Source organism: Strongylocentrotus purpuratus, unplaced genomic scaffold, assembly GCF_000002235.5.
Source record: "Strongylocentrotus purpuratus isolate Spur 01 unplaced genomic scaffold, Spur_5.0 spur5_scaffold_3, whole genome shotgun sequence".
Classification (NCBI taxonomy): domain Eukaryota; kingdom Metazoa; phylum Echinodermata; class Echinoidea; order Camarodonta; family Strongylocentrotidae; genus Strongylocentrotus; species Strongylocentrotus purpuratus.
In genome coordinates, this window is record NW_022145609.1 from 10,969,638 (window position 1) to 10,996,847 (window position 27,210).

General features: G+C 37.9%; 1 protein-coding gene across 1 annotated transcript; it reads right to left on the bottom strand.

The window, feature by feature from the left end:
• Nucleotides 1-2,523: 2,523 nt before the first annotated feature.
• On the bottom strand, nucleotides 2,524-3,408 carry LOC115928478 (putative nuclease HARBI1). Its single transcript, XM_030995711.1, has one exon. It carries the CDS (start codon nucleotides 3,406-3,408, stop codon nucleotides 2,524-2,526), a length of 885 nt encoding a protein of 294 aa, XP_030851571.1.
• Nucleotides 3,409-27,210: the final 23,802 nt, after the last annotated feature.

The window sequence follows — 27,210 nt, forward strand, 5'->3', positions numbered from 1 at the left end:
TACTATGCCACTCTGCAAGTTGAGATGCCTTTCCAATACACGCACCAGTAGGGTCTGAATCATAAAACTACACATATTTGAATATAAAGCACTACTCAAGACACTATGTTGTCAAACTGTCCGATTAGCGTCTGTGCTTGCAGACTACTATACCATGCTATTCAATTTGGGATGCATTTCTGTAAGCACTAAAATGTCTGAATCATACAACTACTCAGACTTGAATACTAGTACTATTGCTACGCACGATATATGCGTAATTGTTTTGTCAAACTGGCAAATCAGAGTCTGTGTTTGAAGACTACTATGCCATCGTTTACTCGTAGAACGCGAATCGTGCACAGTAGATGCGAATACATGTACATTTCGTATGGGAAGTAGCAGAGAAATCACAAGTCCACGCGCATGCGCACATGGGGTATTTGCCCTCTCGAGTACGGAAAAAAAATTCGCCCCCCGGACGCTACCAACCCTTTCGGCATAAGCCTGCGTTGACTAGTCTTCCACGTCAGTCGTTTATAATAGAATTTAAGGAATAGAAATTTAAGTCGTTTAAATTCAAATAATCAAAATACAAACAGATTAAAAATCAAATAAAACTTGTTTTTACGTAGTCTTGCAGATCATGCGTTTATAAGAATTTAATCAATTAATCAATTCAATAAATATTTTATAATGTCAAATAAAAATAATATCAATTCTTTCTAGTATAGAATCCATTTCTTGATGTAAACTAGTCATGCATAACAGTCTTTACGAATGAAATGACAAATAAATAGATAAAAAACGGAGTAGGCCTACCGCCTTATAATGCACCCTTTCGGGGAATAGCGGACCGGGGGGGGGGGGGGCTTTCTGAATTCCATACATAGAAAGAAATTGATATTATTTTTTGTTATTTTAATAAATAAATGACTGATATGCAAGACTAGGTAAACACCATTATTTGACAGTTTTAAATATCAAAGTTAATTATTTGATTGTGTTTCTTGTTATTTATTAAATTAATTCTTATAAACGCCTGATCTGCAAGACTACGTATATACTAGTTTTATTTGATTTTAATCTGTTTCTATTTTGATTATTTGAATTTAAACGACTTAAATTTCTATTCCTTAAATTCTATTATAAACGACTGACGTGGAAGACTACTCAACGCAGGCCCATGCCGAAAGGGTTGGTAGTGTCGCGTCGCGTTGGGGGGGGGGGGGGGGGGGGGGGGGTGGACGAATGGTCGCGTTCCAGTCAACACGACACTCCCAACGCACCCTTTCGGCCAAACCGGGGGGGGGGGCTTTGGACGAATGGTCGCGTTCAAGTTAACGCGATGCTACCCACCCTTTCGGCAAAAGCCGTCAACGCAACCTTTCGGCCAAACCGTGGGTGGGGTGGGGGGGGGGGGGCTTTGGACGAACGGTCGCGTTCCAGTCAACAACGCACCCTTACGGCCGAACCGGGGGGGGGGGGCTTTGGACGAATGGTCGCGTTCAAGTCAACGCGACGCGACACTACCCACCCTTTCGGCATGCCGGGGCTAAGCTTTTGCTAAAACTTCAATCAAAACATTTAATTACCGGCAGGATATTGTTTCTTGCACATTTCATTATTGGCTGTGCCTATATTGAGAACATAACAATACTGAGTCATTGTCATGAACTTCGCAAACGGCTGATGACTCGCTTGTTCGTCGTGCACGAGTGCATAGGCACCGCTAGCGCTGGCCAACGCTAGCCTGCAAGATCAAGAGGCACGGTGAATGGGCGCGGCCCGTCTATCAATCAATTTTTCGTCATTTTATTTCTTTTAAATAATTTTTGAAATCCGTTTAAAAAAAAATGCCGGACAATTTCAAAGTGAGAAAATTATATTTGTTCGTTTTTATTTAAATTTTGACTAGAAACCGTATCAGACTTTTTTTATTTAATTTTTAAACACCAGAAGAAAAAAAATTGCGTTTTTAGATTTACCGATCAGCTCTCCGCCCGACTGAGCCCTTATAAAGCCATGGAGAAATGTTTGTGCACTGGAGGAGAGCTTGGGAGTACTGTCAATCAATTATTCAAAATCGGAATGGCCGCCAATGCATACCTGTCTACGACGACCACCTGTCTACAACGGCCACTATTTGTGTTCCCTTGGGTGGTCGCTAAGGAAAGGTTTGTATCATGAATTTAGCTCATGAAATTGAGTGAGATCTAAGTTAGATGTGGATGCATGAAAAAACTTCAATCAAAACATTTAATTACCGGCAGGTTATTGTTTCTTGCACATTTAATTATTGGCTGTGCCTATATTGAGAACATAACAATACTGAGTCATAATGGGCCGTATGCATAAAAAGTAGCAATTGCTTGCAAGCAATTGCTTCAAGCACAAGCAATTGCTTGTCAAGCAAAATATCAAGCTCAAGCAATTGCTTAAATCCGTATGCATAACATTTTGCTTGTGCTCAAACCTTTTGCTTGCCTCCAGCAAGCAATTGCTTACGATCTCAACAATAGCGACGTCACGCCGGTGCGAACATCATTCATGGGAGAACAAAGGCGGGTTTCGCATACTAGTAGTGTATTCAAATGTCATGCACTTGGGGATATTCTCGAGCTTCAGGCGAACCCCATACCTGAGGATCGGGAATCGCCGTTTGAGTTGCCCAAAAGCCTGCTCGATGACGACACGGTTTCTTGTGTGAGCCCTGTTAAAAGACCTCTTGACCGGCGTGTCTGGATCAGCGAAGGGCGTCATCATGTATGGTGATATCCCATATCCAGAGTCCCCCAGAAGGCAGCCGCGAACATTTCTTGAAACGACATCGCGCAGGTCCGACGTTTGAAAAATCCGGGAGTCGTGAACCGATCCGGGCCAGCCAACGTCAACACTAGTGAAGATATAGTTCTCATCGCATGTTGCCTGGACGTTAAAGGAAGGGTAGTTTTTGCGGTTGATGAACTCATCTCCGAACTGGCCGCGCGGTTTGTCAATCCGCACATGGGTGCAGTCAATCGCCCCGATAGTAAAAGGAAACCCCAGTTTTTCAGCCCATCGTTCCTTTGCATGTGTCACGTCTGCGTTTGAAGTGGGAAACGTGATCCAGGTAGGGTGCTGCGCTGCGATGAGGTCAATGTTTTTAGCCACATGTCGAGAAACAGTGGTCTGGCTGATCCCCATCACTTCCCCCACTGTTGTTTGGTAACCCGGATCCGCCAAGTAGTGGAGCGTGGCCTCCATGCTCTCCACCGTTGTCAGACATCCTCCCCGTTTTTCATCATGTTCAGGTATGAACCTATGTGCTAACCACTCAACGTTCTCTTTGTCGAAACGGAATAGTTTTCGATAGGTCTCGGGAGCAATTTCTTCTCGATTTATTCTACTCCTGTACAACTTTGGTCTTTCTCTAACGAGCATAAACATGATGCTTAACCGCGAACGTCCCGATTAAGCAAGAGCTCAAGCTGCTATGACGGAGCTTGAAAAAACGTAAGCAATTGCTTTAATAAGAACAAGCAAAAGGTTCGTTTTATGCATACGTTTTTAAGCAATTGCTTGATCTTTAAGCAATTGCTTGCGGACATCAAGCAATTGCTTGTGCTTGCTAGCAAAAGCATTTGCTTGCAAGCAATTGCTTATGTTTATGCATACGGATTCAAGTAAAAGGCTAGCACAAGCAATTGCTACTTTTTATGCATACGGCCCATTGTCATGAACTTCGCAAACGACTGATAAAAAAAATATTTAAAACATCCACCCCCCCCCCCCACAAATAAAAACAAACACACACAAACAAAGCGTGAGCAGTCCATGGCAGTCGAGAGCGGTCAATCACACATAAATGCGAACTGAAGGGACCCCTCCTGTCCTCGTCCAGTCAATTTTCTTGTTTATTGTCAATGTTTACCTTAAAATGTTCCCATTTTTTATAATGGAGATTCAATGTTCTTCGCTCAGTAGCAGTCTTTCTTTCTTCTTGTTCGCTTTTTATTAAATATTATTCATTTTATTTCCTCAATGCTTAGAGGCTTTCTTTCTCCCTACTTAAAAAAAACAGATATCTGATTAATAAAACAACGTGATTAAGTATTTGCCTATCTTCATTCAATTCATCCAATCCAATGTGAACTTCCTTCCAGCTCATATCTTTAAAAATATGAAGATCCAGGATATCACTACATTGTTCCCATAATCTTCTCACTACAACGCATTCACAAAATATGTGCATATATGTTTCCTCATCTTTTGCACAGAATGAGCATTAACCCTTGAAATGAATTAAACCTATATAAATAGCGATTAACATATACAATTTTATGAAACAGTTTTAACTGAGATTCTCTTGTTCTAATGTGCTGATTCTCGGACGGACAAAAACCCTTTTCAATTTCTTTAATCTACAGATTATATGATGACTGTAAATAATGAAAACTAACGGGGAAGTCAGGCATTTTTGGTACGCATGCCCTGTACAAATTCTTGGAACAGACTGATTCAAAGTGGATAGTTTTCTTTGTTAACATTTATTCTATTTTTAGACTAGTTTTTTTTTTATATAGTATTTTTGTATTGTCTTCATTCAATACATGTACATGTACATCATACAAATACATATTATTTCAAATTACATCACATAACATACACAATATACACAACTCAATTATTTTGAATGAAAAAAAAAAATCGTTTCTTAATAACCCCCTTCCCAAAATTAGAACACAAAAGTTGTTGGTAGTATCGATTCCCGTTATCGCATATATCGTGTTAATATCGCGTGTATCCAGTAAAATTATCTAAACGGTAATTGACCAATCAGATTACAGGGATTCTTCTACCAATTATATAATACAGTACTATATATCAATTGTTCTTTGACTTACTGCATGCTAATTCATCCTCGTAATGATCGCAGTGGAAAAGTCCATCGCACAGGACAGTCGGTGACACGCTCATGTTGGAGCTCGAACAATCAAATAAGGCTGGTAGAGGATAGAAAATAGAAACTATATATAGACAGCTCATAATGCTTGAAATTTTCACCGTTGATTACACTCAGTTTTCTTTGACTACTGCTTCAATAGAGGACATTGTGTATCGTCTAGGCACATGTTTGGCGTATTATCCTTAAAACGACTGCATACAGCCGATTTCATTGGCCATTAATTGTGGATAATCATGATGGTGTAATTATTTGTTCGGTCCCTAGTCGGTCTGGGGTTGGTCTGGTGTCGGTCTTGTTGTTGATATCCCGGGGGGGGGGGATGGGGGATATATCCCCCCCCCAATATTTCAGGTGGGGGGATGGCCTGTACAATCATCCCCCCCCCCAATAATTCACCATAACAAATTAAAAAAATGAAGAGAAAAATTCATGACAGCCCGATGAGAGTAGTTAATGGTAATTACTCGCAAGATGACCATCAATATACACATTTTGCTATCTCATTTTCATAATACAATACGAAGTAAATGAGACAACCGTATATGAGACAAGAATAAATTGAATTCTCGCTCATACGGCTTCATCAGGAATTGATGAATTTATTCAATTTGTTTAATCAACAGCATCATAGAAATGCAGTGCGCCAAATGCAAAGCCGCAGCGTTAAAAAGCAACGAGCTAAATGTTAAGCGCGAAGCGCAAAAGTAGTAACTGCAATTAATGCACATCAAACAATTATGGACAGTGTAAACATAGATGAACTCTGTGACGAATTCGTGATTAGATCGGAGACAAGGAGAAAGATTTTCGGACATTAGTATGATTTATAAAATAGTTCACTAATTGCTTTGTTGTTTCCGTTCACCCTTTTTTAAATTCACGTCATGTATCTTTATTTTTATTTTTTTCACTCATTTTATTTCCTGATATTTCATAAAACATTTTTCATTTTTGGAGAAAGATTACTATGTCACATCTTATTTTTGTTTTTATTGAAAAGCTGATGTAGGCCTATGTCACTGGTGTACTGGTGGGGGGGGGGGGGCTTGGGGGCGCTAACCCCCCCCCCCAAAAAAAAAAATATATATATATATATAAAAAAAATAACATCCAACCATGACTTATTTTCAATTTCATACAAGTGATTTATAAATGTTCGTGATATCACATGATTTTCAACAAAATTCGCGTTTCTCCATTTCTGTTGCAAACTGACACATTCCCAAATAGCCAGGAAGAGCATATATTTTGTATAGTCACTAATGGGCCTAATTAGTGGCCGATAACACTAACAGTAGTATACAATTTCTTTCCAGAAGCTATTGCGACAAGCACTGCCGGGAGATAACATGATACCCACCACTCGGGCTGTGCATGCAAACATTTGCGAACGAACGTTCCATACGTACATCATGTGGGGAAACTGAATTCAGACAAGGATTAATATAGAGAACAGTACAACGAATCGTCTTCTTTCTCTAATAATTTAGTGAAACGGCAAAGCTTCCGCGCAAAGCGCGGGAGGGGGCAACTGAATTCAGACTAGGATTAGGAGTTATAATTAAATGAAACGGCAAAGTACACGATACAACGAATCGTCTTCTATTTCTAATAATTTAAGGAAACGTGAAAGCTTCCGCGCTACGCGCGGGATGGGCGAAAATGATTTCAGACGTGGATTAAGAGTAATAATTAAATGAAACTTCAAAGCTTCCGCGCTTCGCGCGGGAGGGGGAAAACTGAATTCAGACAAGGACACGATACAACGAATCGTCTTCCTTCTCTAATAATTTGATGAAACGGTAAAGCTTCCGCGCTTCGCGCGGGATGGGCGAAAATAAATAGAGACAAGGATTAAGAGTAATAATTTATTGAAATGCAAAGCTTCCGCGCGGGGAAACTGAATTCAGACAAGGACACGAGACAACGAATCGTCTTCTTTCTCTACTAATTAAATGAAAGGTGAAAGCTTCCGCGCTTCGCGCGGAAAAAAAAAGGGGGGGGGGACTGAATTCAGACGAGGATTAAGAGTCGAGAATGGTACATCGAATTGTCTTCTTTCTTTAATAATCTAATGAAACATCAGAGCTTCCGCGCTATGCGCGGAGGAAGGGGAACTTGATTCAAACAAGGATTAAGAGTCGAGAACGGTCAAACGAATCGTCTTCTTTCTCTAATGATTTAATGAAACGTCAAAGCTTCCGCGCTTCGCGGGGGAGGGGGAAAACTGCCTCCTCCCTGAACCCAACCTCCTAGGGAGCGCGCTCTGTAAATGATTCGCGTGCTCACTACCGCCCCCCCCCACCTAAAATAAAATCCTGGCTACGCGCTTGGGGAGGGGTGCAACATGCCACACGCTTCAACCTCTTGGTTGGTTTGATCCATTGCCGAAAATATTTTGGAACCTATCATCCCCCCAACCACGGATACAAATCGACACCCTTGGTGACAACAGTATGAAGTACATTGAGCGATGCATTGATATCCAACCTATACATGATAACCAAATAAGACGAATCGAGAATGACCACGATTAATATGTCACTTCTGTTATCTCAGTCATTTCATTATTTAAAAAAGCCACAAGGATTATTGAACAGTAAATCCCGATTGATGCAATTATACTCACTCAGCAAATCAATGGCAGTAACACCAACATCCAAACGGATAATGCTGTTTAGCCGCCCTCCTATAGCAGCAAACCACATCTCATTGGTATCTACATAGACATCATCAGGCTCAGAGTTTATGAATCCATGAATAGTTGCGATGATAGACTGTATATCAGACGGATCGTTACCTGTCCCTATTAGGACTTTAACATCATCTCTACTGAGATACAAATCTTGAAACAGAACTCGAAATCCATTCGTAGCGTTTGTTTGTAGTAAGGTTGCCTTATACAATCGTCCTGTGTACACTGTAAACAAATAATAGTCGAAATAACTCAATAAAATTGAGGAAAAGAATTGCCTTATTTTTATTAAGTAAATATTACCTACGGCATCTTAATTAGAATTTACTTATTTTGCTGAATACATTTTTACTCAGTTAAATCGAGTTACATTAACGTAAATAATTTAAGTATTGTAATCATTTTAGATAATTAAAAAAAAGCTATGATAGGATTACATATTGCACGATTTGGTACCCATCTAATCTAACAAGTAACATCCACTAATCATTCACTACTTCTATTTAAGATTAATCACTAATCACTACCACTACTTCTATTTAAGATTTAACCGTATATATATATATCTACCACCATCACAAACTATTACATACGCTTCAATTCGACACATATTGAAAGGCTCCAAATGTTATATATATCTGATCGTAGCATCTTAAAAGGAAAATTGGTTGACAATTTCCTGAAATATCAAGTTTTGATTTGTTTTGAACTTGGTAACAATTAAAAATTGTCCTTTGCTTAGCCATGTTAAATGAATTAGTAAATGTTTTAAAGTCCTTAAATTTTCATTCAACCACAAAAAAGAATTGTTTTATTTAAAAAAGAGTTTAATTTGGTCTTAATGAATATTCATAAATTATGTAAATATTTCTATCACGCACTGCATCGGTCCTTACTTTAAAAAGATAAGAATAATCAACATAAATTGTTTAGGTAATACGTATAATTTCTGATTTTGAGTTAAAATTACTAAATTAATACAAGCTGAAATTACTTAAAGTTCTTATGTATTTGATTTTACTTAAATATTCCACGTATGTTCTACTAAATTGAAAGTTTGAGTTAGCAAGACTTAAATTTAGTGCGTAAGTGGCAAAACTAATGTTTTCAAGTAAATTCTACATGGAAAAAATACGTAAAAATTACCGATGAACAAATTCTTTTTTACAGTGTAGGTGTCTGGTATGTAGGTGTCTGGTATGGAGATAAAATGTGATTCGTCTTCCTGAAGATATACAGCTGAATAATCTGTAAGATTTTTTGTTATAATGAGATTAAGATAAACAAAAAATGAAAAGAAATACAAGTGACTTTCGCATCTGTAGAGGATTCTTATCAGTTCTTCAACTAGGAATTCGTAGATAAGCTTCACCGCCTTGCACTGACTAGTCTGGGAACCTCTCCGGAAAATATATACCTTATTTTATCCATACAATATTACCCCCTTAAGTAACTTAGATATAGGCATATAGGTCATTCCCAAAAAGGTTGTCGATCTTACTGTATCTGTCAGAGCTCCCAAAACAGAGCCCAAAGTCAGGTCGGTTTTAACCTATCTAGGCCTACCTCATGCACGATATTCTGCTGGGAGACATTATGACTGGAAATTACAAAACATTTTACACGTTTTCCAATAAATCATATGGACACAATTTTTATAGAAACATTCTCTGTTCATTACAAAATATGATTTTGACAACATTTGGTGCTTGGACCCGATTTCATGGGGTCTGCTCAGGTGGTTAAGGGGCGTTAAAATGACAACTACACTCGGCCTGCCACACTTGTTATTAGTGGCTAAGATATAATCAGTAACTTTGGTAGGCAAAGTTTTGTAATTGAAATGAGTGAAAATTTCAGGACAATTCCCTTGGGTCAAAAGGATGGGTAGCGTCGCGTCTCGTTGACTTAAACGCGACCATTCGTCCAAAACCCCCTGGTTTTGCCGAACGGGTGCGTTGACTAGTCTTTCACATCCGTCGTTTATAATAGAATTTAAGGAATATAAATTTCAGTCGTTTAAATTGACATATTTAAAATAGAAACAGATTAAAAAATAAATAAAACTTGTTTTTAAGTAGTCTTGCAGATCATGCGTTTATAAGAATTAAATCAATTAATAAATTCAATAAATATTTCAAAATGTCAAATAAAAATAATATCAATTCTTTCTAGTAAGTATAGAATTCATTTCTTGGTGTAAACTAGTCATGCATAACAGTCTTTACAAATGAAATGACAAATAAATAAATAAATAACGGAGTAGGCCTACCGCCTTATAATGCACCCTTTCGGGATAAGGGGACCGGGGGGGGGGGGCTTTCTGAATTCCATACATAGAAAGAAATTGACATTATTTTTGGGTATTTTAATAAATAAAAGACTGATATGCAAGACTAGGTAAACACCTTTACATGACAGTTTTAAATATCAAAATTAATTATTTGATTGTGTTTCTTGTTATTTATTGATTTAATTCTTATAAACGCCTGATCTGCAAGACTACGTAGAAACTAGTTTTATTTGATTTTTAATCGGTTTCTATTTTGATTATTTGAGTTTAAACGACTTAAATTTCTATTCCTTCAATTCTATTATAAACGAATGACGTGGAAGACTAGTCAACGCAGGCTTATGCCGAAAGGGTTGGTAGTGTCGCGTCGCGTTGACTTGAACGCGACCATTCGTCCAAAGCCCCCCGAATATGTGCATATATGTTTCCTCATCTTTTGCACCGAATGAGCATTAACCCTTGAAATGAATTAAAACTATATAAATAGCGATTAACATATACAATTTTATGAAGCAGTTTTAACTGAGATTCTCTTGTTCTAATGTGCTGAATCTCGGACGGACAAAAACCCTTTTCAATTTCTTTAATCTACAGATTATATGATGACTGTAAATTATGAAAACTAACGGGGAAGTCAGGCATTTTTGGTACGCATGCCCTGTACACATTTTTTGAACAGACTGATTCAAAGTGGATAGTTTTCTTTGTTAACATTTATTCTATTTTTAGACTAGTTTTTTTTATATAGTATTTTTGTATTGTCTTCATTCAATACATGTACATTTTCATCATACAAATACATATTATTTCAAATTACATCACATAACATACACAATATACACAACTCAATTATTTTGAATGAAAAAAAAAATCGTTTCTTAATAACCCCCTTCCCAAAATTAGAACACAAAAGTTGTTGGTAGTATCGATTCCCGTTATCGCATATATCGTGTTTATATCGCGTGTATCCAGTAAAATTATCTACACGGTAATTGACTAATCAGATTACAGGGATTCTTCTACCAATTATATAATACAGTACTATATATCAATCGTTCTTTGACTTACTGCATGCTAATTCATCCTCGTAATGATCGCAGTGGAAAATTCCATCGCACAGGACAGTCGGTGACACGCTCATGTTGGAGCTCGAACAATCAAATAAGGCTGGTAGAGGATAGAAAATAGAAACTATATGTAGACAGCTCATAATGCTTGAAATTTTCACCGTTGATTACACTCAGTTTTCTTTGACTACTGCTTCAATAGAGGACATTGTGTATCGTCTAGTCACATGTTTGGCGTATTATTCTCAAACCGACTGCATACAGCCGATTTCATTGGCCATTAATTGTGGATAATCATGATGATGTAATTATTTGTTCGGTCCCTAGTCGGTCTGGGGTTGGTCTGGTGTCGGTCTTGTTGTTGATGTGACTACAGTATGAAGTACATTGAGCGATGCATTGATATCCAACCTATACATGATAACCAAATAAGACGAATCGAGAATGACCACGATTAATATGTCACTTCTGTTATCTCAGTCATTTCATTATTTAAAAAAGCCACATGGATTATTGAACAGTAAAGCCCGATTGATGCAATTATACTCACTCAGCAAATCAAAGGCAGTAACACCAACATCCACACGGATACCGCTGTTTAGCCGCCCTCCTATAGCAGCAAACCACATCTCATTGGTATCTACATAGACATCTTCAGGCTCAGAGTTTATGAATCCATGAATAGTTGCTATGACAGACTGTATATTAGAAGGATCGTTACCTGTCCCTATTAGGACTTTAACATCATCGCTACTGAGATACAAATATTGAAACAGAACTCGAAATCCATTCGTAGCGTTTGTTTGTAGTAATGTTGCGTAATAAAATCGTTCTGTCCGGGTGTTTGGTATGGAGATGAAATGTGAATCGCCTTCTTCAAGGTATACAGCTGAATAATCTGTAAGAATTTTTTTCAATTAGTTTGAAATAAACAAGGAAGAAAAGAAAAAACAAGTGACTTTCGCATATGTAGAGGATTCTGATCAGTTCTTCAACTAGGAATCCGTAGATAAGCTTCATTACCTTGCACTAACTAGTCTGGGAACCTCTCCGGAAAATATGTATTTTATTTTATCCATACGATTTGACCCCCTTAAGTTACTTAGATATAGGAATATAGGTCATTCCCCCAAAAGGTTGTCGACCTGACCGTTTCTGTCAGAGCTCCCAAAACATAGCCCAAAGTCAAATCGGTTTAACCTATCTACCTCATGCACGATATTCTGTTTGGAGACATTATGAATGGACATTACAACACATGTTACATGTTTACCAATAAATCATATGGACACAATTTAATAGGGAAACATTCTCATTTCATTACACAATTTTGACATAATTTGGTGCTTGGGCCCGATTTCATGGGGTCTGTTGAGTTGGTCTAGGGGGTTAACACGACAGCTACACTCAGCCTGCCACATTTTTTATCAATGGCTTAGGTATAATCAGCAACTTTGAGAAGTACTGTTTTGTGAGTAAAATGAGAAAAACTTTCACGACAAGTCCCTGGCCCCTATCATGTTGTGAAAAGTCTTTGAAACCAACTGGGATACCCTCAATCCCTCATCGGCCGAGATCACAAAAGCTACAACCCCAATGACTGAAGTATCCAGAAAATTTCCATGAGACAGACGAAACAAGTCTATCTTAAAAATAATGGAGAAAATTTCACCGTAAAAATACAAGATATTAATGAATTTCAAAATGTCATAAGACAGGGGAAAAGAATGTGAGAGAATGCGTAATATATGACTTCATAATTTCCCTACCCGCATTTCAACAATTCCGTGTTCGTGTACCGAGCACATAATCAAGTCGATTTCCACCCATTTACCATACGCACGAAATTTCGTTGGTAGAAATTATGACTAGACATTACTCACACGAGAAAGATCATAATCAGGGATATGTTAATATCAGACGCCCCTTAAAGAATGGGGACATTTTTCCCTATAAATCATATGGACACAGGTTTCTGGGGCAACATTCTCTGTTCATTACAAAATGTAAAGACTGGCCACTAAAACTTTCATGTTCGATCAAAATTAAAAAAGAAAGAAATCTCAAACCATTAAGAGAATGATGAATGTTAATATTTACCCACTTCTTATTATAACTACACTTATATTAGGTTTTGTATGAAATACAATATGTACCCTAAGTTTTGGTTCGTGCACCCTATCTTTTATTTTAAACTTTTGTTTTAAACAAACGTTACGAAATTCTATTTCTATTGACAAGTGTTGATACATAGGCCTACTCGCACGTGCTCGGAACTGAAACTTACGTACTGTAAATTGATATCATATTCATGTACTGAATGCAGGCGCGTACGCAGGGGGGGGGGGGGGGGTTTGGGGTTAACCCCCCCCCCCCCCCCTTTTAGATTTTTTTTTTTTTTTTTTTTTTTAATTATTAAAAAAAAAAAAAAAAAAAAGGTGTCCTCTTACCCCCCCCCCCCGCTTATTCAGCGGTCAGCTGAGTCGTTGCCAAATTTTCGGCCCGATTTATAAATGTTAAACCCCCCCCCCCTTGAAAAAATCCTGCGTACGCGCCTGACTGAATGTAAATCAAACTTTACGAGTACATCCAGTGTATTAAAACAGTGTGCCTATATACCATAGACCTGCATGACCAATTAAAGGAGAATGAACCAAAATGGGATAACATAATAGGCCGAGAGCACAAAGCCATAACCACAATGACTGAAATATCCAAGAAAATTCCACGAGACAGACGAAACAAGTCTATCTTTAAACTAAAATACAAGATATTAATGAATTTCATAATTTTATAAGACAGGGGAAAGAATGTAAGAGAATGTGAAATATATGACTTCATATTTCCGCACCAGTATTTCACACGGGCATGTAGTCAAAAAGAATTTCAGTATCAAAACTAAGGAGGTATTATATTACTTACTACATAATGATTCATCCTCGTAATTGTCACAGTCGTATTGTCCATCGCAAACCAACGTCACTGACAAGTTCATGTTTGATCCCGAACAAGGAAAGAAATCTAAAGCCATATAGAGAGAACGATAAATGTTATTATATACTCGCTTTTTATAATGACTATTATGAATACTATTAATATTGACAAGTGTTGATACATAGGCCTACTCGCACGTGCTCGGAACTGAAACTAACGTACTGTAAATTGATATCATATCCATGTACTGAATGTAAATCAAACTCTACGAGTACATTCAGTGTATTAAAACCGTGTGCCTATATACCATAGACCTACATGACCAATTACAGGAGAATGAACCAAAAAACATAATCTACTTTCAGAAAATGCCAGATTTTTGTCAAAAATCTTAAAACTACTCCTTTTTTTTATACTACAATGTAGGATATTTCATTTTTTAACCATTTCATTCATGTGTACGTGGAATTCATAGTAGACAGTGATAGATTTACATTTATGTCCCCCGCCCCCAAATAAAGAAGAAAATCTAGGCCTATAAACATTGATAAATAGTTCAATTCGTAAGCGGTATACGTTTATTCAATGTTACTTACCCCCGACTGCAACCTGGATGAGGGATGTCATCCAGAGAATGAGGAGAAGCTGGACAACTGAGTGAGGTTTTCTGAAACACTTCTTCATTTTCTTTCCGTTCACGACACTGGGGTTAAAAAAAAACAATTATGTCATACGATACAATTATAATAATGATAATGATAATAATAATAATGGTTGTAATAATAATAATGATTGTAATAATAATAATAATAATAATAATCGGATTTATATAGCACATACACAAGGTACCATTCTAAAGCTATGGTCAAATCACCTAAAAGTAGCCTCAGCGGCGGCCGCCCGGGCACCACTTGTTTTTAGGGCATCGGTCGGTCGCTGCTGAAGTTTTAGCGCGGATTTACTATTTGGGCGGCGCCTGCTCACTTTTACTCGCTCCCCAAAGTATGCTCGGTGCCCGGGCGGTCGCCGTCCGGGCACCGACCTAATCGAGCGTTTGCCGTCGAGCAATTTAGATAAAAAATCGAAGCCGCTCGGTCAAAGGCTGCTGAGCGTTCACCGCCCGCTCGCCTCCCTGTCGCCGCCCGGTCGCCGCTGGGAGATCAGTCGGTCACTGGGCGGCGAGTTTAAAATCGGTCAGCAACCTTTGACCTAGCGGCTTTGATTTTTGACCTAAATCGCTCGACGGCGAACGCTCGATTAGGTAGGTGTCCGGGCGGCGAACGCCCGGGCACCGAGCGTATTTTGGCGCCCCGCCGATCACCGGCCGGTTGCCGCGCAATTTCCTTTAAATTAGCCGGTGGCCGGTGGGAGACCGCTCGGGTATCGGAGGGTCATCGGTCGGCCACTGCCCGGACGCCGCCCGGAGAGCTCTCCGATTTCGACCAGTTTTGACCTAAAATTGTTCGGCGACCGACGGGAAATCGACAGGTCACCGCCCAGGCATCGCTGGGGCTCTATAGCCTGCTCGACTTCTTCAAAAAATCGTTGGGCGATGCCTAAATTCCAGCGGCGACCGAGCAGGCTACTAATCGGTCGGTCGCTGCTCTGATTTGTGTCCATAGCTTTAGTAAATGGGTTATGGAATCCAGCGAATTCGTGTTCAGAGAGTTAAAATTATAATGATGGAAATAATAACGCAATAAACCAGACTGTCTAATCAAGCAATGATAATTGCAATTTTTTTTCTCGTTAATTTGAATATTTGTTCCTGGGAGCACTGTGGTATATTAGTGAAGGTTCTTAACTCTCATACGAGAGGTTCTGGGTTCGATCCTTGCTCGGTGCTTACATCCTTCGACAAGATGTTTTGCCTACATTCGTCCCTTTCTAAATCCTCTTATTGCAGGGCCCTCAGGAAACCATGTTTGATACTAATAGAGCTCCCCTGGATAAATAAGACCCAATTATTATTATTGGGTTAAGTTAACTTTAGATGTACATATGACATGTTTCGAAGCGGGGTTCGTACGTCTAAATCATTTTGCGAACACACAGAGATGACGGACCGCTAGACCGATTCACATCTCCAATGCTGCCGACTTCATTTACTTCATTGCTTTCAATATTAAACAAATTATATGGTTTAGCTTCTCTCCTCAATCGGTGTGCCTTGTGAGATACCCTTTCTTTTCTGCTCAAAAGTGATCAGCTATGCAGATCAACCAAACCATATTTATAATGGATGCCAAATTTGTGTAATAACAAAAATATCGTGACGCACAGTTGCATATATCATTTTAAAATATGTACATTTCATTAACAATGTTTGCACTACGCTAGAAATGAGAGCCTAGTTTCGAAATTTGTAATTTTCTACCATATAGGCCTATAGGGGTTTAATTTCCTGCAATTCTAACGAAGTTACATTCTTATAATATTGTAATAAACGTGCAAGTATACAGTATACACATAGATAAGAGAGTCACAAATATTTCCATGATATGGATGAATTAGGCAAGCTATCTTATCTGGCAATGGTAGTTATATAAATAGAATTACATGTTATTGCGTCCATTGTTACGAACCTTCTATATTATGAGGTGTTTGCAATGGCACCAAACAGACTAAATATATCAGTGTACTTGAATGTTATTAATAATAAGCAACATACATCTCAATTACAAACTGCCTGTCAAAACTGTCCTGAGGATTTAAAAATAGGAGTATATAATAGGCCGTACCTGACATGTTCAATATACAAAACACGATTTCTTCTTCAAGACGATAACATACATTTCACCCCAACCCTGGATATTATTTATCACGCAATAGTGTGACCAGTGGCGGATCCAGAGAGAGGCCCCCCCTCCTTTGGGAAAAAAAAACGTTTGAAAACAATTTAATTAACCTTTTTTTTGGAGATGCCTCCCCCCCTGGCGCTCAGGGGGGGGGGGGTGCGATTTTTCACATTTTCGAGGGAAAAATCAAAAAACTAGTGCTCTATTTTAAATTCTATTTTCTATAAATTCTCCATTCTATTTTAAAACTTCCTTTTCTCTCTTCTCTTTCTTCTTCTGACCCCCATTCTTTACCTTCTCTTCTTATTTCTCTTCTTTCTTACATCCATATCATTTCATTTTTTTTTGGTCTCTATATTTAGTGTAAATGCAATACAAACTTATGCTGTGTAGATGTCTTTATCGTTCACGAATATCAATTTTGTAAATATGCTATGTTTTGTTAATATATTGTATTTTTGTCATGTGAAATAAAAGAAACTAAACTAAAACTGAATGATCACACAGGCAAATTAAGTTTTGAGGTAAATGTTCACCATTCATCCTTTCCCCTCTTATGAGAGTAGGCAGCCCTACTCTCGATTTTTTTAATTTGTAAGGCTTACATATCTTTATTATATAAAAAGCAATTTATACTCTGCTAGGTAGCATACACACCGATAAAGAAGATTTCCTACCAACATGCATCAATGAGCACTTGAGAACCTAAATACTGTGCTTTAGCCTTAACTGATTAATCACTGCATGATATATGTTTTGTTTATTTTATTCTTCTTTTTCCAAAAATGTCCTTACTTCACGCCCCTGCTTGCAGCATTTCACATATTCTTCTTTAATTTTGAACGTTTTGAAAGAAATGTAATTGTTAAAGCCTGTGCTAAAGGGGGCTATTGGGGGTATGAAAAGAGTTCCCATCCTATAACGTTGGAAAATTGTGATTCAACAAATATGTATTCTGCCTCAGAAAGATATGTATATAAGATTTGAGTTACTGAGGAAATGCAGACACTTAGATGCTTTAATAGACAGCCTTCTGTAATAATGAAAATGATTTCTTTTTGAGGTAGAGGTAAATATAAAAATATGTTTTGTCTTTCTCTCCTCTTTTGTTTTTGGTGTGTGTATTGTCATCTTTCCCTCTAATATCCATTTCTTCGTATTTTCTATTTATTTGGTCGTGGAGAAAGTTGAAGGGAGTGATGCTCCCACCCCCTCCCTCCCCCGCAGAACACCTGTGAAAAAAGAGGCGATTGTATCATTATAATAATGCTGCTCTCAATACTATATTCTTCTACTCATCGTCAGCAGTCAATCAAAAAGCAGTTCAATGTGACAGCTAGATTCACACGAGAGACCGTAGAATTAAAGTTCAGCTAAAACTTCTATGTTTTGATATTTAAGGACCATGCACATGCTTCCGTGGTTGCTAAGCTTTAACTTTACTCGAACTTTTCAAACACGGTCGATCTTTTGATTTCAATTGGAACCCATTTCATTTGTTTTCAATTCCAAACATAAGATTAAATAACATAAGATTTTGACATGCGCAGGGCATGATTGATAATCAGATCAAACAAACTAACAGTAAAGAAATGCACATATAGCTCCGTTTTAGTCTCATTTGACAACGCCCCCCCCCCCCCATCGTCAGAGTCCAGCAGCCTATAAACATGTTAGCCTATGGAGTTTTACCCCCAAAAATCGTTAACAATTCTTTTTGTTTAAACGAAAAACACATCCACCCCGACGTACGTTATCACTAGCTTTTTCATTGGAACCCTCATGTCCCATTGACTTTTGAGTTTAAAGTTTAAAGTTTACCCACCGTAATTTGGTCTGCTATATACGCGAACTAGCTACGTTTGTGCTGGCGAAAATGAGACAACCGGAGCAATATGGGCACAGATACAGGGGGGCCGAGCGGGCCTTGCCCCCCCCCCCCCGGCCAAAAAAAAATTGTGACCAGAAAATTACCTTTTCTTTAGTTTCTTAGTTTAGTATTAAAAAAAGCGCTCACTTTCGCACGACGCGATTTTCAGGGTAAAAAAAAGAAAGGAAAAAAGTACTCTTTCTTTCTTTTAGCAAATAACAGGATGCAGAAATAGTGGGAAAATTACATCGTTGTATTGGATGATTGCAAAAACAAATGTTTTGGATGAACAAGCAGTTTACTTAGTCAACCATAATATTTATTCAAGCACATTGGGAGACACGTAGGGTTATGGAATTGTGCAAAATTTGTGTACATGAATTTAAAATAATGATGATGATAATAATAATGCAATAAACCAGACTACTAATCAAACAATGATCAAACAATGTTTTATTGGAGCGCGGTGGTAGATTAGTGATGGTCCTTCTCTCCCATACGAGAGGTTCTGGGATCCGACATCGCTTGTTGCTTTAACATCCTTCGACAAGGTGTTTTGCCCGCATTCGTCCCACTCACAATTCTGTAACAAACCGCACTCCATAAATGAGTGGAGAAAGTTCGAATAAAACAAATACGGACTGACTAAAATGTCTTTCAAATGGCATTGCTGATTTGATTTATGTTGTCCAACCCCCAGCCTTTTTAACAGTCTTAGTCGATAGAAAGTAAACATTTCTCCTGTGGTGATCTTCTAACTCAATGAGTTACTCTGAGGATATTGTGCTCCTTTTCATCAAATTGTATTTTACCCTCCATTTCTAATGATTTATTTCCTTATAGGTCTGGGGATTTTCCTACACCTAGGCTTTATACTTTTAGTAGAAATTTAGATGGAGACAACTAGGAGCATTTCATTGAAATATCAATGTTTTCAATGCACAACTAGGCGTTGTTGCGTGCGCCTGTAATCCAGCTAAAAGTGGAAGTTACAAACTGATTCAGCCGAGGACGCATGCAGGTTCGAAGCTGAGTCACGTCTTTCGGATGGTGACGTTAAAGATCGTTCACCAGACGTAAATAATCATATCTGATTGAAAAACGTCTGTAAAAACCCAATACACACACTTATTTTTTCAATTGTTTTTTTTATTGATTCCAAACAATACAAATCAATCTTAGAAATAAAATACAGTTGTTTTTCCTTGACATGAATTCAAAACATTTTCATTACATAGATTGTACGATTGATGAAAGCAAAAAATGAAATCAGTTGTAACATAAAACAAATAACCCCCATCCAACCAAACACACTATGTAAACGTAAGGCCAATTTACCTGCCCTCCCTGCAATATTCTTTTCTTCTACCCTAAATTCCAACAGTTCTTTTTGAAACTCCCCCAAAGACAATATTACGGACTTTTCCCTGCATCTATCCTTTTATCCCCAAACAATAATAATGAATGGAATCAACTCCCACAAACAGTAGTAAACAGTCAATCGCTAAATATCTTTAAATCGGCTCTGGTAAAACATCTCAATCTAGATTTTTAAAATAGAAGTGTCTTGCAATTTCTAACTTGTATTTCTGTTGTTGTATTTATATTGAACTATAACCTATGTCATACTTCGATATTTTATGTATTAGTATTTACTGTGTAATTATGTATGCCATTTTACTGTCCATATCTGGGATGCAAACTTGTATGGGTTTTTCTAAACCTTGTTTTGTAACCCAAGACATGTATATATTTTTATATTGTCTGAATAAAATAAAATCAAATCAAATCAAATCTATATATCCAATATTTCATTGCAAAAATACAGCAAACACACACAAACACACGCACACAAACAAACGCATACCCTTTGGTCGCCACACAAGATTTGACTCTCTTAGCTTTTTTAATCCTTCCCTTACGAGCCAACCCACATCTCCTCCAACACACAAATGCACGACTCACTCATGTTTATGACGCACATCGAAACAATCTCAGGCTAAATGTCAATACAGATGCTCATACAAAAACACCTTTGTGAACATCGCATTTGGAACTCGATATGTATACAAATCAATCACCCTTGACGTTTTATAGTTCCTGTTTTATTCACTGCATCGTTCATGGGAATGAACTGTAAAAACCATGAAAACATCTATTGCTATTCAAGCACATTTGGAGAAGAGGAAGAAGGCAACTTAAAAACAGCGCTCATTTTAACCTCTAGTTCCTACGAACACGTATCTGTTTTCCGTATCAGATTTGAGACTTAACCAGAATACTACATTAAGTTTCGTCCTCGATGTTTCCTGGTTGGATTAAAATTCCGAAAGAAAAATCATTCTGATTACTAATCGGTTTTTTTCTCTTTTTTTCACAGCATGTTACATCGGTATCTTAGAATCCAGTCACCAACAACTAATTTTCGATAAAATGTGTGATCTCGAGCAGTAATGACCAAATTTACTTTATCAGCTTTTTAATTACTTACCACTAGTAATCTAAGGTAGTTGATAATAATAAAGTTAATAGTCACAATAATTATAATCATATATAAATTTCAGTGTTCCTGTTATGATTACTATCATTTCATTTTTTTTCTTCGCGCAGTAGCGGAAAAAACAAAAATGCTATTTTTTTTGTTACGATTGTTTATAAACATTTTTGCACATTTTAAAGTTAACATGTGAAGCAATAGGAATTAAGTTTAAGGATTATATTGATTTTCGGGCAGTGAGATGTCTCAAGTTGGAATGTCGCCTGGGTTGTGACACTATGGCGAGAGCGGTGAATAAGTATTATCAGACACTCTCCAGAATCATCCATTATTCCCCCCAAATTATGTTAAAGCCACACATCCCTACTTAAGCTACTTGTGCCCTCTAGATAGCAAACAATGCCTTCTCGATAACCGTTGGGCCCCAATGATCCCATTTTTCCTTATGTTAATTGAGAGCTGATTTGATGAGATAACCACCTGTCAGTGACCATACAGGGAGGTCTAATCCCTCCTGGCCAAACTAATGCAGATGGGCTTTAATAAAGTGTTCGTCATGATCACTAAACGTCCGCCCATTTTCTGAGAAAATATCAAATGTAGAGAACATAATCTATATTGTTCCACAACTTTTGGCGAGCATGACTTCCCCCCAAATGGTCTACAAATATTCACCACTGTCATAAGCTATTCTTCATTCAACTGGTCTGAAAACCTTCTTTTTAATCGACAACTATTATTAAATCTTTTGCCCCCCCCCCCCCCCCCCACCTCCAGAACGTGACGAATAGTTGAATAATTGCAGAAAAGTCAGCGAATACACCGACTGGTTGGAAATTAATAGCAGAATAGTTACAGATACATTGAGGAATTGTGTAAACCATCTCTTAATTCTGGAAATCCTTCTTTAAATACTGCCTTTCGTCAATATTTGAAAATGTATATATTGAAAATGCTGAGCTCTGATTCTTCCGGGAATGAAGAGGAATGTTGGACCTACCATTTTTTTTTTATATAGAGATGGATGATTGAAAGTTACATTTCGTTCCTTCTCACTGACACTTTGGGAAACAATAAACAAATAGAACAGTATACAGGAATCGGTAAATATATTCAAAAGCAGAAGGAGTCGAAAAACCCAGAAAGTAAATGCTTGTGTTGGGAACGTCCATTACAATTATGATAAGTTACAGTAGAAACTGAGAAGAGAGTTAGGCATTGGAGGATAGATTCATTTGAATTACATTTTTATTGCGTGCATTGCTTGGAACCTTCTATACTAAGAGGTGTTTGCAATGACACCAAAGAAACTAAATATATCAGTGTACTTGAATGTTATTATTAATAAGGAACACACATATCATTTGAAACCGCCTGACAAAACTGTCCCGAGGAGTATTAAATTGGAGTATATAGGCCCTACATTAACATTTTCAATATACAAAACATGATTTCTTCTTCAAAAAGCTAACATACATTGAATAATAGTATATTATTCTGCAAGAAGGTAACAACGTCAAATACAAAACGTAAATACTAGCAAGGGGATAAGCGGGTAGTATAACACGTTTTGTCTTTCGAGAAAAAGTTTACATAGAAAGCGACTTCTGTAAGCTTTAAGGTAGAATGTTCCAAATATTTAGACCCAATAGGGAAGGCTCCAATTAAGGATTGTGATCTCACGAGGATATTATTCCCGGCTATTCGCAGACTGTTTAAAAGCTTTTCCTCAGTCTGTTTTAAAATTTTCACCAAGCAATGTAATGATCGCTATAAATTTGTCACATTCGGCGTATAAATGTCACTGACTGTTCTTCAAATCGTGAACAATTCGTCATATTGAGTTTTTCTTTAACTTTGCTTCAGTTTTTTGCCTGATGTTCTTCAAAATGTCGCCAATGAACATGCCACAAAGTATTTATCAATCACGGTTAGCACATTACTGCAATGACCCCGAATAGCCACACATCTTTAAGACATGAAGATAGGACCCACTTTGTACATTTTGAAATAATCACTCCTACAGCGATGGAGGTGGTATATAAATAGCCTTTGTTTCCCCTTTTCAAAAAATACTTCCAGCTGTGTATCATGGAGTGCACTGCTTGTGCATAAATGAATAATGATTACATAACTTTCATGAGCGCGTATCAAGAATAAACCTCTCCATGTACTTCAAAATTTGTTCTGCAATGACCTTTATCTGCTCATGCTCAGACTGCAACCGTAAACTGGCTTATTAGGGACTTTTAGATTTGCGTGGACTGATACGTGTGACGTCCATTCAAGGCAGTGTATGAAAAGGACGTCGATCGTAGCAATACACGTTGTCGTTGTGCAAATCTAAAAGTCCCTATTATTAAGATTTGGACTCCCACTGACTTGTAAATACTTCGCGGATATTATAGGGCCGCCAAAAATGCGTCAGTAATTGTGACGAACGCAATTTGCCGCTAATTCCGCTATCGCCATACTTTCGCCGCTCATTGAAATACAATCTTAAGGATCCTCAAACTTTGAAAGTGGGTTAATTGCTTGAATATCGTTATATTCGGGTAGCAACAATGCCAGAATATATGATCCTCGTATCCTCTGTATTGCATCTGGATGACGAAATAGCAGTTTACCATGACCATAGTAAAAATCTTATATTTTTACTTGCTCCCTTCGCCTAAAAAGAAAAGAAATTCCAAACAGGATGGTTGATGTTCTAGCAAGAGGCCTCAGCCCCCTTGCGGAAAAAATGCGCACGTATCCCTGTGGGATTAACCCAAGGTTTGCATATTAATATTGATAATACATGAGATTTATATAGCGCCATTATCTATTTTAATTAAACGCTCAAGGCGCATGAAATTAGCATTTTGGTGAGTTCAAAGGTGGCTGTGAAAGTTCCCAACATCCCTCATTTGTTGTGATATCTTACCTTTACTCTGTGAAGGAATTGCAGCTTTTAAATGATGGAAACTAAGCTTCCACGGAGCTATGCATCATGACTTTATATAGCAGATAAATAACCAAGACAGCAAGCACAGCAACTGTTCTGCAAACACCACCGAACCGTTCTCGAATCAGGCGGCGTGGAGAGTAATGTACAGGTGGCATTGTGTTGCATATATATATGATTTGCACGCATGATGCACAAGATCAAAACAGAATTCGCACATGAACTACGGCGTTCAAACAGAGGAAATTTATTAAATAAGCTCACTATGTTTTCGTTGATGTGTCATAAAAGAGGAATTATTTGAAAAATAAAATAAATGCAATTTCAATATATAATTATTTGATTTTTTAAAAATATTTTTTGCCATGAGGCTGAAATATATTAAATGAAAAATTCAAGATTATAAAATAAAGGTCCATTAATATTAAATACATAAAAATCTGATTCAATGAAATACAATAATAGAGAAATAGAAGAAACATTGAATAACAACATCAACGGTAGCCTTTAATCACGGGGGAATTGCTGCCTCCAGTCCCATAATGCTTGGTCGATCAAGCTGTAGACGTGTGTGGACTCCCGCGATCAGCGGACTATTCCGCGCGTTTCAAGGATAAACCATGGGATCGACAGAGCAGCAAGACTGCCGTGATTAAAGGCTATATCAACAGGGAAATGAAAAAGAAAACCCTCAAGGAAATGAAAACGACGGATTTTACGGATTCAAATTAATAGGGAAAAGAGGAAGAGTAAGAAGGAGAAATGGAAATGAATGTAAAACAATTGCATGAAACAATGATGATTAAAATTGGAACTACAGTCAGGTATTCAAATTCAGGCATTGACAATTTGTATATTGCGATCTATTTATTTATTTGTATTTTGTATTTGTTAACATTTATTTCCTTCTCAACAGTACAATATGAAACACAATGTATATACAAATTATATAGGTAACGATTATTTCAACATAGAGTATTACAGTAAATAATTCAGATACGGAAGGAGACGAAAACCCGGAAAGCATAGCTTGAGTAATTGGGAACGCCCATAATAAGTTAACACAGTTACCGAGAGAACAGAATTGAGATTTAGAGTAATAGATTAATGTCAACAGTGACTAGGAATAGTCGTGAAAGTATAAAATTACATCGGCAAGACATATACAACTATTATCATATGTATGGCCTATCATTGTTATTCTATTAATATAGTTTGTATTATTATTGTGTATTGTTTGTTATCAACATTAGTATAATTATTATTATAATTATCATTAAATTTACTGTCATTATCAATATCAGAATTGCAGTAGTGTATGATCAGCATTTAGTATTATTCATCTAGAGTTTGAAAAATATTAATATCAAATAACAGATATGAAACGTAAAAGACTTCATGTCGTCTATCGATAAATGAGAAATGATTTTTTAACACGTGAAAAAGCACAGTAATAGGTGTCTAGGACAATGACCCCTGAAAAATTACAAGCGGTACAAATACTCCCGAGGACAATTATCCGCCGGATAATAAACTCCTGGATAATCACCCCTAGGGCAATTACCTCCTTAGGACAATTACCCCAATGACAATTACCCCCAAAGACAATAATATACCTCCCGGAAAACAAATTACCCCCTAGGACAATATTACACTCTGAGGTTAATGACCACCTAGGAAAATTGCCCTCGGACGCATATCATCTAGAAGATCACCCTAGTACCTTCTCCAAATTATCTGCCGGATAGATGCCTACCAATCGTCACAATTATCGTGAACCTGGGTGATAATTATTGTTGACTGATAATCATGAAGGTAAATGCATCTGAATGTGTTTGATTGCCATCCAACCGGCTTGCACTTTCTTTATATGATATATATATATATATATATATATATATATATATGTATTTCATAGGAACCGGAAGTGAAGGGGGCAGGGGGCGCCCCCCCCCCCCCCCTCTAACGAAAATTTGGGGGCAAAACGTATTCCCCCCGACAAAAAACGATTTAAAGGAGGGCCCCGGATGCTCATCTGACCGAAATTAAATACATAAAACCCCTGAGCTTCCGGGGGCTCTGCCCCCTGGAACCCACCAAAGGTCCTAAGGCAGGCCCCTTTGATGCTCATCTGACCGTAATTAATTGCCTTAAACCACTGAGCTACAGGGGGCTCAGCCCCCTTGACCCCACGCTTATTAGTGACCTGCCAGTGCCACAAAAAAGGTAACTAAATATGCTTATATGACCGTAATTTAATGCCTAAAACCCCTGAGCTTCCGGGGGCTCTGCCCAATGACCTCCGCTGAGGCAAAGCCCGTGGACCCCATGCAAATTTACGCTCTACCTGATCGTTATTACTCAACTTTGAAAAACATTTCGCGGGCCCTGCATGTAACATGTAGGAATGGTGGTGATGCAGATTGTTTTTCTCCCCCCAAACGTGTTTGCATATTACGCCACTGCCCCTGAAAGGTGAGCCCCCTGGAATGTTTGCCCCGCCACCATCCCAAACTACTTCCGGTGCGCCTAATGTATAAACATGATATATGATATGTTTTCTTATATGACATACTACCTGTCTCTTGATTTTACCTACTCTCATTATTCTAATCACATGTAAAAATAACTACTTCCATCACTATAACTGCGTATCACGATAACAAGCCCCTGGAAAATCTCCCCCGGGAAATTAGAAGCGGGAAATTAACCCCCGGAGTTTTAGCAATAGGACAATAACCCCCCCCCCCCCCCAGGAGAATCACCCCTGGGATATCACCCCTAGGGTAATTTTTCTCGGGGCAATACTCTTGTCAAGGGGGTAATCGCCCAAGGGGGTAATTGTCCTAAGGGGAAAACTTTCCTGGTGTGATTTGTCAAGGGGGTCATTGTTCTAAGGCTATTATGTTCATTGGGTATTTATCCAGGAAGTTGTTGTCCTAAGAGGTTATTGTCCTAAGGTGGTAATTGTTCTTCGTGGTAAATGTCCATATAGATAATAGTCCAGGGTGTAATTGTCCTAGGAGGGTTTTTCCGGGTGACATTTTCCTCAGGTCTGTTTTTTTTATTGGGGGGGTGGGGGTAAACTAAATGTCATATTGTCATTTTTTTATACAATGGGCAGCACTACCAACAGAAAGGTGTATGTGGGACAAACACGTCGCTAGACTAAAAGTTTGGTT